The 15,030-nt window shown below is 45.2% G+C and overlaps 1 protein-coding gene across 4 annotated transcripts in view; it reads left to right on the forward strand.

Moving 5' to 3' along the window:
- Positions 1–5,345, forward strand: part of Arid5b (AT-rich interaction domain 5B) — a 174,827-nt gene extending 169,482 nt beyond the window's left edge. For 3 of the 4 annotated variants that reach the window (XM_075980059.1, XM_075980060.1, XM_075980062.1), the window contains one exon: positions 2,504–4,804. In XM_075980059.1, the coding sequence (XP_075836174.1) occupies positions 2,504–4,666 (2,163 nt within the window). In that variant the 3' untranslated portion in view covers positions 4,667–4,804. Of the gene's footprint in view, positions 1–2,503 lie in introns of all 4 variants that reach the window. The other variant, XM_075980061.1, reaches the window with a different exon arrangement.
- The last annotated feature ends 9,685 nt before the right edge of the window (positions 5,346–15,030 follow it).

A 15,030-nucleotide genomic window follows, 5' to 3' on the forward strand; every position in this document is an offset into this window, starting at 1 on the left:
TCTCTCTCTCTCTCTCTCTCTTTCACACACACACACACACATCAACTCCCAGCAGATTCCTCCTTAAAACGATAATTTTAATACTTTGTTTCACTGGAAATGGAACCTCAAGCCTCAAGTTTGGCACACAGTAGTGAAGTGTCCTCTCATTGAGCTCTATCCTGAATATCTGTTAGCTTTTTGTTCAGACAGTCTCCATAAGTTGCTGAAGCTGGCCTTAAACTCATGCTGCAGTCTAGTCAGGACTTGAACTCACAATCCTACTGTCCCAGTCTGAGCCAGGCCTGGATTTATTAAGTCTTATAATTATTTTAAGTCCTAGTCACTCCAAAAGGAAGAAAAATACTAGATGATGCAGACTTCTAAACATTTGCAAGTTTGCAACATAAATGGCCCAAAGCAAGGAAATTCCAAGTTAAGGGTTACATTCCATTCCTCCTTGATCCTGCTGGCTTGGTGATTTATCACGGGGCTTTGGATTGGTCAGTTCCATTAGACACCAGATGTCCACCCCAGCCAAAGCACCAGCAGATGCCTGGAGGATCATGGAGACAGCTGACCTTCCAATGGCTCCGCTGGAGTGGGGAAAATTTGAAACAGTGAGCTTGTGAGCCGTGGGAAGAAGGATCCTTACTTAGTCCGCCATGGAGCCCATTAGCTCAGGTGACGACCATTCCCAAGACTAGAGTAAGCAGCCTTGCTCCAGAGTCCAGCAAACCTCTGACAGCTGTGGGGCTCCCTGTCCTCCACAGGGAAATCATTCTATTGCCAAGGATTGCCTTTTCTGAACTGGGCTTTGGGCATTTGGAGCTTCTAAATCTGCTCTAGGAAGTCCTGATGTCTCAACCCCTTTAAAATGATCTGCACAGTAAGAACCAAGCCCATGGACTACGTATGTGAGGAATTCAGCATATCTGCGAGCCAGGTTTCGGGTTTGCATTTAATGCCATACTGTAGTTTTTGATGCTTTCAATCTGAAGCACTAAACTTAGTGAAGAGAGAAGGAGTCTAGTCAAATCCACTCTCCTTGGGGATTACAAAGTACAGAGTGAGGCACTGTCCTTGAACAGACCCAGGAAGTTCAGAAAGCATCATCTTTGGGGGGCGGGGGACAAATCCTTTCACTTTTGTTGGCCGAATTTTCAAATCCATCCATAAACTGGATTTATAGACAGACATGCGAGGCTCCAATGTCGCCTAAGGCCGCGGACACATAAATTCTGAAGAACTGAGCAAAATTTGCCTTTTGCGGTCACTCATTTTTATGTCTTTTAATTGAATGTATAAGCGCAAGAGACAAATGACGATTATTAGTGTAAAACTGACAACGATGCCTGCATTTAAAAACACAGCTATTAGTGCAAGAAGAGGGGAAGGCTCTTGAGAATCACACACTTGACTGCTGAGGATATCTTCATGTGGATCCGAGGGGGGAAAAAATCTACAGAATGGGTATTAATCCTTGAGATCACTTTTCCTAAATACCCTCCATACTGCCGTCAGAGATATGATGCCACTTGGTGGGGTCTTCATAGTAGAAAAATGTCCTGGTGATGTGATTGGGCTGAGGGAGTGGGGACCAACTCAGTTCAAATGTCTCGTGACTGTCCCACTGAGGCATGTCAGATCCATTATCGAAAGGCTTGTCCACGAACTCTATCGCAGGTGAAAACTTAGATTCACCTTTGAGGTTAAAGTTTCTATGACTCCAGGTAGTAAATGGGTTAAGCTGTGCCCATAACTACTGCACACAGGAAGCATCCGTCCCCTTGATGACAGTTTATTTCAATAAACATCAACTTGTCCCGGGGGGGTGACAGTGCCCACCTGAGTCACATTTGGCTTTGAAAACAAATCAGTTTGGTGTGTCATGGGAGGACCTAGACGAGACCGTAGCCCTGGCTGCACGCACTCCATCTACGTGTGTCTTTGGTATTTTAACAAGATCTACACATCCTGGAGTTCTAAGAAATGATGAAGGTGTAAACCTCGCTGGATTCCGGCTGATCCACCAAATTCCTTAGGAAGGGACGGCTCTCCAGGAAAGGCCAGGCGTTGTTTGTTGTTTGTTACTGCCATGGGGTTGGTTCAATTGTTTGAAGGAGAATGAGAGATGCTCTTAAAAAAAAATCTTTCAGAGAAGCATCATGAAATGCAATGTGTAATTTAAAACCTATTTGGATAATTGACTGATTTGACAACCTCAGGATTAAACTATATATTACGATGAAGGAGTGATACTGATCATCGTACGTCACTCTGCTGTTTTGATAGGTGTCTCATAAGGGGCTGAAGCGAATGTGCTGGTTTCCCCGAATGTTTCTGTAATTTAGATTTCTTTGTTTAGGGAGTGATTGGGGAGTAAAAAAGCCTTATGAAAACTTGGTGAACTGATTGACAAACCCTGTTTCAAGCCTGCAGTGAGTGATGATGCTTTATTTCCTAGCGAAGTGTGCTGGTGTGTGTGGTCCTCTTCTAAATGTCTCCTGCAATGTTTGTCCAGGTTTCAGTGGAGCAGGGGAAGGAAAAGGAGACGTTGAACCAGAAAAGTGCCACAGAGCCTCTCCCAGCTCCAGAGGTGAAGAAGAAGTCAGAAGGACACAAGGACATTGCAGCGAGGGCCCCAGTGTCCAGACCCGAACCAGAAAAGGGCAATGAAACTCACCAAGGTTCCAACAGTGAGGAGGCTGAGGAGGTGGGAGACAAGGGCCTTGCCCCTCTACTCCCAAGCCCTCCCCTGCCTCCTGAAAGAGAGTCAGCTCCTACCCCTGGGGCTGGCAAACAGCCCCTTGCCTCGCCCAGTGCCCAAATGGACTCAAAGCCAGAAGCCAAACCCTGCAGCTTTACCGAGAGCTCTGAAAGTGACCTCCAAGAAGCATCCTTTACCAGCTTCCCCGCCACCCAGCCACCACTGGCAAGCCAGCACGAGGCAGAGGAAGACAAGCTTCCTGCCATGGCTAATTACATTGCCAACTGCACTGTGAAGGTGGACCAGCTGGGCAGTGACGACATCCACACTGCCCTCAAGCAGACCCCAAAGGTCCTTGTGGTCCAATCATTTGATATGTTCAAAGACAAAGACTTGACCGGGCCCATGAACGAGAACCACGGACTTAATTACACGCCCCTGCTCTACTCCCGGGGCAATCCTGGTATCATGTCCCCACTGGCCAAGAAGAAGCTTTTGTCTCAGGTGAGCGGGGCCAACCTCTCCAGCAGCTACCCCTATGGCTCCCCACCCCCTTTGATCAGCAAAAAGAAACTGATTGCCAGGGACGACCTGTGCTCGGGTTTGTCCCAGGCCCACCACAGCCAAAGCTCGGACCACATGGCCGTCAGCCGGCCATCGGTAATCCAACACGTCCAGAGCTTCAAAAGCAAGGCCTCCGAGGAGAGAAAGAGCATCAATGATATCTTCAAGCATGACAAACTGAGTCGGGCCGATGCTCACCGCTGTGGTCTCTCCAAGCACCAGCTGAGCACCCTGGCCGACTCCTACGCCCTGAAACAAGAGGTCCAGGAGGGAAAGGACAAACTGTTAGAGAAAAGAGCGGTCTCCCACGGCCACGTGCCCAGTTTCCTGGCTGACTTCTACTCTTCCCCGCATCTCCACAGCCTCTACCGGCACACGGAACACCATCTTCATAACGAACAGTCGCCCAAGTACGCCTCTAGGGACATGTACCAGGAATCTGAAAACGGCGCTTTTCTTTCTCACAAACACCCGGAGAAGATCCACGTCAATCATCTCGCCTCTCTCCATCAGCAAGATAAGAAGTTGGCTGCGGCGGAAGCTGCTAGAGATGACCAACCAACAGACCTGAGCCTTCCCAAGAACCCACAGAAACTAACCAGCAAAGTCCTAGGCCTGGCCCACTCAGCCTCGGGGTCCCAGGAGATCAAAGGCGCCTCCCAGTACCAGGTCATCAGCGGCCAGAATCGAGACTGTCACCCCAAAGCCTGCCGGGTATCACCCATGACCATGTCGACCCCTAAAAAATACCCCGAGTCGATTGCAAGGTCGGGAAAACCTCACCATGTGAGACTGGAGAGCTTCAGAAAAATGGAAGGCATGGTCCATCCCATCCTGCACCGGAAGATGAGTCCTCAGAACATTGGAGCTGCTCGCCCCATAAAGCGCAGCCTGGAGGATTTAGATCTTGTGATTGCCGGGAAAAAAGCCAGAGCTGTGTCTCCCTTGGACCCCTCCAAGGAGGCTTCTGGGAAAGAGAAGGCCTCTGAACAGGAGAGTGAGGGCAGCAAAGGAGCCTACAGTGGGCATTCTGGGCCTGCGTCGGAAGGTCACAAGCTTCCGGTCTCCTCCCCTATCTTTCCAGGTTTGTATTCTGGTAGCCTGTGTAACTCAGGCCTCAACTCCAGGCTCCCGGCCGGGTACTCCCATTCTCTGCAGTACTTGAAGAACCAGACGGTGCTTTCTCCTCTCATGCAGCCTCTGGCTTTCCACTCGCTCGTGATGCAAAGAGGAATTTTCACATCGCCGACCAATTCTCAGCAGCTGTACAGACACTTGGCCGCAGCGACGCCCGTAGGAAGTTCCTACGGGGACCTGTTGCACAATAGCATCTACCCGTTAGCTGCTATCAACCCTCAGGCTGCCTTTCCCCCGTCTCAGCTGTCATCCGTACACCCCAGCACGAAACTGTAAGCCTCGCTGTGCCCAGCAACCCCCAAGCTGCGGGGTCCGTGCACCCAACCCTGGAGGGCTGGCTTGCAGAGTTGGAAGTCAGTATTCCTTCTGATCCGGTGGTACCCTTCATCCCAGCCATAGAGGCCTAAAGGCCAGGTGAACATGCCTATCTTTTTGGGGACAACCCTAGCCTGGCTGGCCAGTTGTGACCTCCCTTCCAACACAGATGGCCTAGGGCCTCCAGGTCATTTCCTTTTCGATGTTGGTCTTCTGAAGGTATCTGTGTCTACCCAGAAGAACTCAGAGGACCCCTCTGAGTTTGGATGGTAAGGAAGCAATCTGGGGGGAAAAAAAGTGGGGGCAGGCTTTTCGAAGCATAGGGCAAGAAAGACTGGCAAGTAATAGCCAGGGGAACGCCCCTCTTTTTCATACAACTCACCAAGTTCAATCAATGCAATGTATAGTTAAACTTAAAGAGACCTTTCATTCTGACACTATTAAACAATCCAGAGAAGTAAACACTGTTAAACTGTATATATTCGCTTCTTCAAGCTACCCGTCTCACTGTCCGCTCACCTAATTTATACAGATAGTTCTGTTTTCTCCTGGTTCTTTCTTGTTCCTGCCCTGGGTATTTTTTGGTTTGTTTATCTGTTTGTTTGTTTGTTTGTTTTTTAATTAAACAGTATCCCTTCTATTTGCAGGTCTTTTGTTTTTGTTTTTTAGTATTTTTTGTTCTGTTTTGTTTTGTTTGCAAGGCTGACTGACTCCCCTAGTTGTTAATGTGTATTTTCTCAATCTCCCCTCCCCCCACATCTTCTTTTGAGCAGCTTTGGGTGGTCAAGTTATTGTTTACAAATTGAAGCAACTGATTTTAGTGGAACAGACTGAAAAGAACCCCGCGGAGGAACACGAGCCAGCCTAAAGCCTGTGCCTTCGCGGGTCTGCACCTTGAGGAATCCGTTCCTCATAAGGGGCATAGTTAAGAGAGCTTAGACACTGCTTCTCTGGCCAAATGCTTTGCTTTGAAGTATTGGATTATGTGAAAATATTAAACATTGGACTCGTGTTATCTAGGCTGTGAACCCGTCCTGCATACCAGAGAAATCATAAAACAAAAACCATGTTGGCAAAAAGCCGCGGAAGAACAGTCTAGAGGATATACTAGTTAGTGGGCTGTGAAGATGTTTTAGGAATTTCACATCTTAAGACAAGAGCCAGGGTGACTCACGCTGGTGTTGGAACTGCACCTTTTAAATGGTCTGGAGAATGGAGATTGGAAAGGGATGGTATGTGTGTGTGTGTGTGACCATCCAGCAGAGGAGGAGTTACTTAAGGTCTGATCACTGGGCATCCCAGCCAGGCCCTTGGCCCGTTTGAGTGACAGAGTTATTGCCACCGTCAGCTAACTTCTTGAGTTTCCTAGCAAGATTCCTCCAGGTTACAATCTTAGAGGAGTAACTGGATAATCTGTTTCAAAAGAAAGCCATCCCCCTTGGGTTTCTGGGGGGTGGCTTTGATGAAGATGTATATACGTAAGGTGGTTCGTATCAAGCTTTTCACCACGTGGTCATACTGTCCACTTTGGGGTATATATATATATTTTTTTTGTCACTCTTGACTCTTGATTCCTTTTGCTCCCAAGGCACCACATCTGCTAAGTGTAGCAAGTGGTTGCATAGAGTGGACTCCTTTTCCCATCTCCACCCATCCCTGCCAAAAGCTGCTTTGAGAGGTCCCCAGCCTACCGCCCTCCTCTCCCCCAACACTACCAATAAACTCTAGGACCATAGTTAACCAAGTCTTTTTATTTTTACCTCTGGCATATTTAAGTCTATGAAACTTGATGACAGTTTCCAACATCTCTGAATAGGTAACTCAACTACAAAAATAATCGAAACCAGTGACCGTGAACCTGCGGTTCTTACGCAAAGCCATGCATGCCACTCATTTGTACGGAAATGTCCTCATGATATGAAGCCAAATAGTCCATGTAGTAACATGCTATCCAAAGGTGGAAACAAAAGAATGTAGCGACCCAGTGTTAAGAGTTCCATTCGCTTCAATTAATTATTTACCTTCCTGTGGAATAATATATATATATATATTATATTTAATAGGACCATAGATAGACTAGTATAACTTAGATCATAAATGTGCACATGCAGATTATTCTGCAGCTGCGCAAGAAAGAGTGTGTGTGTGTGTATGTGTGAGGGGACGGGTCTCAATTCCAGCCAGCAGAATGCTGGCCAGGACACAGTATGAGAAAGTTGCACTAGATTGAATAGTGACAGAATCAGAAGAGGAGCAAAGAACCAGGGATTCTGCAGCAGGCATGGGCTGGAGCCAGACGTGGTCCCTGTGAGTTCGTTTCTCGAAGAAAACGGAGATGTCTGTGTGCCCCCCCCCCGCCCGTTCCCACACGAGCTCACCCATTTGCAAGATGGGGCGATTGTTTTCCTCACTGTGGTGAGTCGAGATGTGTTCATCGTGTAGGAATTCGATCACACCATTTTCAAACAATGTCAACATAGTCCAGCTATTGTTTTTCTCATCTCTTCCGAGAGGAGACTCGCTGTTTCTGTTGAAGGAAGCTCAGACCCTCAGCAAAACATCAGGACAGAATGCAAAGAACAGAAGCGGGGTGTTATTTATTTTAAAACTCCAAACGGAGATCTTGGAAATCTTTCAAAAAGACCATTGAATTTTTTCATTGGCTGAGAAGGACGTTTTAAAAAGTCTTAAATCAGGCTTTGTTTGCATTGAGTTCAAGGGGCCTTATTATTGAATGGCGTTGCACAAGCCTTTCTTTGTGCAATCAAACCATTGTTATTGGTAGTTCTGTAAAGGAAACTGTGGAATCCAATTGGCACTGGAGTCATAAATCCATTTACCAAGTGTGGCTTCCGAGAAATGTTGCAATTCAAAATGCACCCAGCCCGAGAATGATTGGAGAGTTGGAGATTCTAAATAATATTGAAAAATATATCATCTCCATGCAACTCCTGGCCTAACTTTTGGCAATTTGGCTTAAAGATAAAATTATAAAGTAAAAATAAAATACCATGACAGCCCAATCAAGCTTTAGGTTTAACGTATTTTTTTTTTCCTAGTAAGTGATTGAAACGTGTAGTGTTTGCCACAGGACTGACTGGTTTGTTTCCTAGCTAGAAGCTCGCAAGTTCGCTGGTTCATCAGGGCATATATGGAAGGGTTTGTCCAGACTCTGTGTTGACGTCACAGCTTTGCGACCTGGTGCATGAATCCTCAAGTACTGTATTTCATTGTGTTGGTGTGTCTGATGGAAATGTCAAGGTGATCCCACAGATATATTTTATGTAGTGTGCCTTCAAAGAGAACCATTATTTCTCTTCACTTCTTGTCCCACTGAGTCACATTTGGTGGTGGTCAGCCACGTCCCATGTGGTCTAGTTTGACTCTCATTGTCCCGAGCTAAAAGAGTAACGGGAATGATTTTGCCCTGGTGAGACCCACGCCCCTGGAGTAGTGACTTTGAGCACCTCGGCTCCAGTGTTGGTTGTTGATGTATTTGATATTCTGCTTGTCTCCCCGTGGCAGAAAGATCTCTGCAAAAAAAATAAAAATTAAAAAAATAAAAAAAATAGCAGCATAATCTCTTGGCTGCTTATACTTTTTTAAACTTCCCTGTGTTGTAAATATTGTACACTCTGAGTGACTCCGGCTATGTAACCTCTAAGCTCTGTAAGGTGATCATTTGTATATAACAACCTGGCCCAGTGATGTTATATAATTTCCCAATGGAGAGGTTATTGAGTAACCTTTGCGTTAGTTTGAACACTACCAGAAGAATGCTGAGCCAACTATAAACACTCAATTTTGTATGTTTTCCAAATTGTACTTATTACTGCTTTTGATACTGTATTCCGTGCCAATAGTTTCCCAATCACATAGCAGGCAAGAGATATTTTGTACTTTTTGATCCACTGTAATATTTAATAAAAAATGTTACTATCTGTTTCCTTTGGGGTGTCTGTCACTTATTCCTGGGGAGCTTTGCGGCCTCAGCAGAGGATATTCAGTCTCTGGTCTCTAAGTCAGAGATGGTGATACTAATGAGTGTGCCTCGTTGGGAACCTTCCGGAAGCTTCATGTACATACAGTTATGGCTGATTCACTAGTGAGGGAACTATAGCTTAGAGAGGTCGTCACTTGTCTACTATCTACTGTAAGTGGCGGAGTTGAGATTTGAAGTCAGGGTCGTAAAAATCTATGTCTTTCCTATGCTGACCGGTCACATCAAGTTACCGTCCATTGACTTAGTCAACAAATGTGTCTTGATATCTCTGGGGCCAGGCTGGTTGTTGGGAACAGCAAATACAATAGAAAGTAAAAGAGAAACACCGGCCATGGAACTTGTAAATGGAGTCAGAACAGAAAAAGCCCAAGATAGGCCCATTCTGGGGATAAGAGTCTAATGACTAATGTCTAAAGAGTACAAGGAAGTCATCCCTGAACCTTTCTTTATTCAGGATAAGCATGACTCTAGTGACAGGGAACTGGGAGACAGTATCAAGCGCCAGGGACCCTGTGCGCAAAGGCCCCAAGGCAGAAACGAGTTGAGCTTCTTACGGGAATTGAAGGGACTCCGGGGATAATAGCTTACAAGGCACGATTAGAACACGTAAGGAATGTGGTTAGGTGAGGTTAAAGTATGGCAGGCATCACCTAAGTAGGCCAGGCCAAGCCTCTGGTCCTTATCCTGACCAAAAAGGGAGGTTGAAGCAGGTAGGTCACAGGTTTGGGTTTGTCCCCACTGACGTGCTATGTGAAGGCAGCTGAGCAGAGTCTAACATAGGGGTGGTGACCGTTTGGCCTGGGGTGGTGGACTGGATGGTCACCTCTCAGGGGGCATCCGGCAGAGAGAGCACTAGGGTTGAAAAGGTAGGCAAACAGATTCTGAGGTCTTTTGTATTCATTGGGTGGAGATGGTAGATAAAGATGTCCATCCCTCGGAGCCTGTGGGCTTGCCCCTGGCCCTCCTCGGCTTGCGTCAGTTGAAATGAGGCATTTACGAAGCAGTGCTATAGATTCCTTTCCTAAGGCTTCTCAGAGATGAGGCAGGATGGACAGGGAACCGGGTCAGGGGGGACTTTGGTAATAAGTTAAGCTTAAGATCACGTCACATCATCAGGATGGGCTTTGAGTAGACAGGAGAGAAGAAGCAAGCCTGCAACCCTAGCTCTGGAAGGATGGGGGGAAACCTATTTAGACAAAACAGCAACCCAAAAAACCCTAGGACCCTTTTTCTCATCTCGAAGGAACTATGGGGTCAACAAGAGTTATGGCAACATGTCTGTGGCCTCACCCTCTCCTTACTGAGTGCTATCCCTTTTCTAATGGAAAGAACCCCTAGCCCCAAGGTTACCTGCCTCTCATTCTGACCCGTGTGTATTTCATCATGCAATGTGACTTGGTTGAATACATCAAAAGAACATCTTAGCCCTCCGTGACACATCGGCCTTTGTAGATCAGAGTCCGTGATTCATGCATAACAGGAAACTTCATGATAAGTTATCTATTTTTAACCAGGCTTGGTTGGCAAATATTGTCAGAATGGGACAATACTTTTGGTAAAGATTCACTTGGGCCACAAAAGCAATGAAAATGCCTAATGATACATTCCAGGAAAGGGGCCAAAGAGAACAAATGTTTCACAGCTGATAGCGACCAGGAACTAAGTGGTTATTTACAGTAAGTCCAAGTGGCAGGGACAGAGTTGGAAATGACCAGTGGTTGGGAATAGGGTTAAAGAAAGGAGAGCCTTAAAAGTGAGCTGCTAAATAAAAGTAAATCACATTAATTTGTGGTTCATGGATTCAGAATTCCTGAATTTGAAGACCTCTGGGCAAGTTACCAGCAGTAACATTGTGAAGCATTTGTTGAAATAGTGGACTATTTTTAATCATGTTTTCCAGAACCATAGGCATTCGGCCAGCTGCCTTGTGTATAGGTCAAAACCACAGGCATTCAGTCAGCCGCCTCATGTGTAGGTCAATCAGGTCGGTTCTCAGAATCTCCACCGCATTCATTGCTGCTGACTCGCTGTAGGATGGAACTGCCCGGTACAACTTCCTGGGGTGGTGGGAATGTTCTGGAAGATTTTCCAGTATCATATCTCATGGTCAATGTAGCTACTGAGCCCCTAAAATGTGCCCCGTGTAACAAAGGAACCGATTCCTGAATTCTATCTAGTTTTAGACCTTAAGTTTGAGTAGCTACATGTTGCTCCATGGCAAATAGAACCATAGAAATCTAGAAGACCCAGCTGACCAGTTTGTGTGTGTGACTAGACTCAACTGCAGATATCCCGTATCTACACATTGCTATTACTGTGAAGCAAATGACGTTCTTGGCAAAAAGAAATTAATGAACGGCGATGCTCTATTTCATCCCGGATTTACACATCGCAGGAATTAAATTCTTGCTCAATGAATAAATCAATCACTGAGCAAGCACCGAGGAATGCCTACAATGACATCACCCTGCAATCCAGCCCAACCTTTTGGGTTAAATCTATGGGAAGAATGAATTCACTTTTCAGGAAGCCTGTGACATGCTAGACACAGCATTATTCAAGTCATCCGACTTCATTCCATAACAATTTGCCATTTTCTTATGGGGCTGGGAGAGCAGTTGTTGTTAAATAATTCTGGCTTGGCTGCAAAGGTAAAAGGCGAAGGCTGTTACGCGAGGAAAAGACACAGACACGCGGAGGTCCCACGTGGGTGCACTTTAATGGGGGGAGGGGCAACAGGCAGGGACAGGTGTGTAATACACTAGGAGAGCAAAAGGGGGAAGGGAAAGGGGCGAACTCGTAAAGACCTTCGCTTTTAACGGGGAATGCAAAGGCTTCTGGGAAATGTCCGTATCCAGGAGAATGCTGGGAACTGTAGTTCGGCAAAGGAACAACAGCAGTCAACATGAGATGGATGGCCAGGTAGTCAGGTGGGATGGGGTGAGGAGGGCATCGTGTATGTCTAAGCCTATGACAACCGTGTTCTGCTGTTTTGGTGTTTCCTTCAAGCCTCAGTCCGTTACTTCACTGATGTAGAGATGATCAAAGTGATTAATTATACTGACTGAACACACCACCCATGCTGCTTGAAGTGTTTTTAATTGGGGTAGGGTCAAAGTGAGGGGTGGTCTTCATTCATCTAAACCATCATCATAATTCATGACATAAACGTGATACTTATTTCCACACAAATGAAAAGAATCAAATCGGAAACGATGATATTTATTTGTACTTTACTGTTGAGAATAAAAAAAAAGACATTATTAAGATTTTGCTAACCTGTCAAGATGAACCAGGCTGCCCTGCGGTGGTGGCAGAGCCATCTGTTTGCCTTCGTGCCTCCATCTATATCGTATCTCCACCATCCCCCCTTTGACCCTAAAATGCCCCACATGGAATCCACCAAAATGCTGAGTCGGCACATCCTTAGGCGATTTGAAAATTAGTGATACCAACAGAGGAAAAGCAATAAAAGGAGGCGCTCTCAGTAGACAGTGTTAGGGATGAAAATGGAGGCAACAGACTAGCTAATTTATGAGGATCTTAAGCTTCAACTGTGGTGAAAAACTGTTTTCTAGGGAAAGAAATAACAAAATTTTCCAAGAGCTGTGAAGGTCATATAATTAAAAAAATTGGTTGGCATGTTAGTATTTTCCTAACCAAAAAAGCACCAGGTGCATATAGCTATAGAATCATTTCAGAGCGCTGATGACGAGAAATGGCTATACAAGGTTTTTATGAGTTCTCTGGGATCTCATTTCCAATAACTCAAGATGGATAGTGAAAGACAGGAAAAGTACAGACCGATCTCACTCATAAACCACAAGCAGAAACCTTAAGAAAGGTATAAGTCTATGTTTTCCTATGTACATCCCTGCAGACAGATGCCTGCATGTATACATAAACATATGAAAATATGCGCTCACAACTTACATATTTGAAGTATATGAAAGTAAAATTAAACCACGCCCAAGAAGCGTTTATTTAGAAATAGAAGGATGTTAAAGGTTAGACATTTTACTAATGAAATAATATGTAGAACCATCTGGAATAAAATTAAGTGGAGCCCACTCCTCCAGCAATTGACAGATGAACTCCAAGTGGATTAAAAATTTCATTATTTTTTTTTTAAAATTGGTTAGCTGAAAAGATCTTGAAGAAAACAACAGAATCAATTCCTAGTCCTCAAAGGGGGAAAAATCACCCTAGCCAGGACTCACAATGTAGACGCCAAGCCAGCTTGATGGGGCTTCAGCAGTCCTCAGTACAAAGCTTCAATATAGAGAGACAGATCCCAAGTGCAAATTGTATTTGGCAACTAAATAGTTGCATCTGCACACAACAGCTTCATTTCTTTCACAGAGGGCTTCTAAAAATCAAAAGGGAAGCAGGCAGAGGTGACAACGTGCAGAGATGTGCAGTGTGCAGTGTTGACAAATATGTCCAACTACATATATTTACCCTCAGTGATCCCAGGGGACTGCTTTTCTGATCCCTGCCCCCACTGGGGTGCTCAAATCAACAGACGATCAAGAGTCTAATACAAGCCGGGCGGTGGTGGCGCACGCCTTTAATCCCAGCACTCGGGAGGCAGAGGCAGGCGGATCTCTGTGAGTTCGAGGCCAGCCTGGTCTACAAGAGCTAGTTCCAGGACAGGAACCAAAAGCTACAGAGAAACCCTGTCTTGAAAAATCAAAAAAAAAAAAAAGAGTCTAATACAGTTGACTCAGTATTTAAAAACCATCTGCAAATGCCCTCCTGAATACTTGAAATCATTGTTAAGCAATCTTTAAAAATATTTTCATTTTTGGTTGAAGGGGAGGGGAGAGGCAAGGAGGGGAGCAGAGAAAATGTATAGTTCAATAAAATCAGTAAGAAAATTTCTGCACACCCTCAGAAAAAAATTTCATTTTCAATTATGTATGTGTGGGTGTCTGTGTGGGGTATGTACATGTGAAGGTCAGTGCACACAAAAGCCAAAAGAAGGCATGCAGGTCCCCTGGCGCTGGGGTCACAGGTAGTCGTGAGCCACCTGCCCTGGGCGCTGGGAAGCAGCCTCAGATCGTCTGCAAACACAAGTGTCTTAATCACTGAGCCATCTTGCTGGCCCATCTAGATTACTTCTAATATCAAAGATAATAAAAATGCTATATAAATAACCATTATACTGTGTACTTAAGGGAAAAGACCAAAAATCTAAATGATATCCTGGTAATGTCTGGTAGAGGCAAATATTTTAATCCCATTTGTTAAACTCACAAATGTAGAACTCAAAACGACATGATAGTTGAACATCGTGCCTGGTGTTCTGTTCTGCTGGGTGGCCCTCAGGACTGCGGTCAGCCAGTCACTCTGACCCAAAAGTGGTTGTCAGTCATCAGATCGCGATCCACCTTCAGAGACGGGCTTTGATGGTTTTTGACACCCTTGAAACACCATCTCTTTAACTGTGACTCCTGGGCAGTGTCATTTGCCTAGACTGTGAAATAAAAAAGATGAAGGGGCCGGCGAGAGGACTCGGCATTAAGGACATTTCCTGATTTCCCAGGGCTCACAGGTTGGGTTCCCAGCACCCCCTCAGGCAGCTGCCAGTAACTCCAGCTCTAGTGGTTTGAACACCCTCTTCTGTCCTCCATGGGTATCTGCACACATGTGGCAGATATACATGAATACCCACACGTTAATAAAAATAAAAACAAACCTTTTTAGAATGTTTAGATATGAGGAAACAAAATTGGTACTTTTTTAAAAATTAACATGAATACTCTTCTGAAAAATGCCAAAGAATTTGCAGATAGATTACTATAGTGAACAGGAGATTTCAGCACACTTGGCTTAATTTAAGATTAAAATACTGATGTCTGTAATACTTTTAGCTTCCAACCATAGCTAAAGTGATATTTTAATTTTTTTCCATTAAGGACAGCAATAGGACTAAAATGTGCCCATGAATTAAATCTAAAATAATATATTTTTGAAAGTAATTTGGTGAAAGGGAGTGCGCAGATGTGCTCCGTGGGGATGGAACCTGAGAAAGAACGCGCTTGGGTCCCGCCGAGGCCCCACACTTTGGAGGAGCGTATATGGGCTGTCAGTTGTCATGTGGCTCTCCACGCACAAATGGAGAACGACCTGCAGGCTTCTCAAGACACAGTGGGGAAATCAGCAAGTGGAGTAACGGGGCCACAGCTAACGGTGTAAAGCACCTGCGAACGACGGTAAGAAGCTATCAGAAACAAACGCGCAATGAAAAGAGACTCACTACCGGAACATTCGGAGTTTGGGTAATAGTAACACAGGGGTAAGTGTGTTTGCTGTGAAG

Source organism: Microtus pennsylvanicus, chromosome 7, assembly GCF_037038515.1.
Source record: "Microtus pennsylvanicus isolate mMicPen1 chromosome 7, mMicPen1.hap1, whole genome shotgun sequence".
Taxonomy (NCBI): Eukaryota; Metazoa; Chordata; class Mammalia; order Rodentia; family Cricetidae; genus Microtus; species Microtus pennsylvanicus.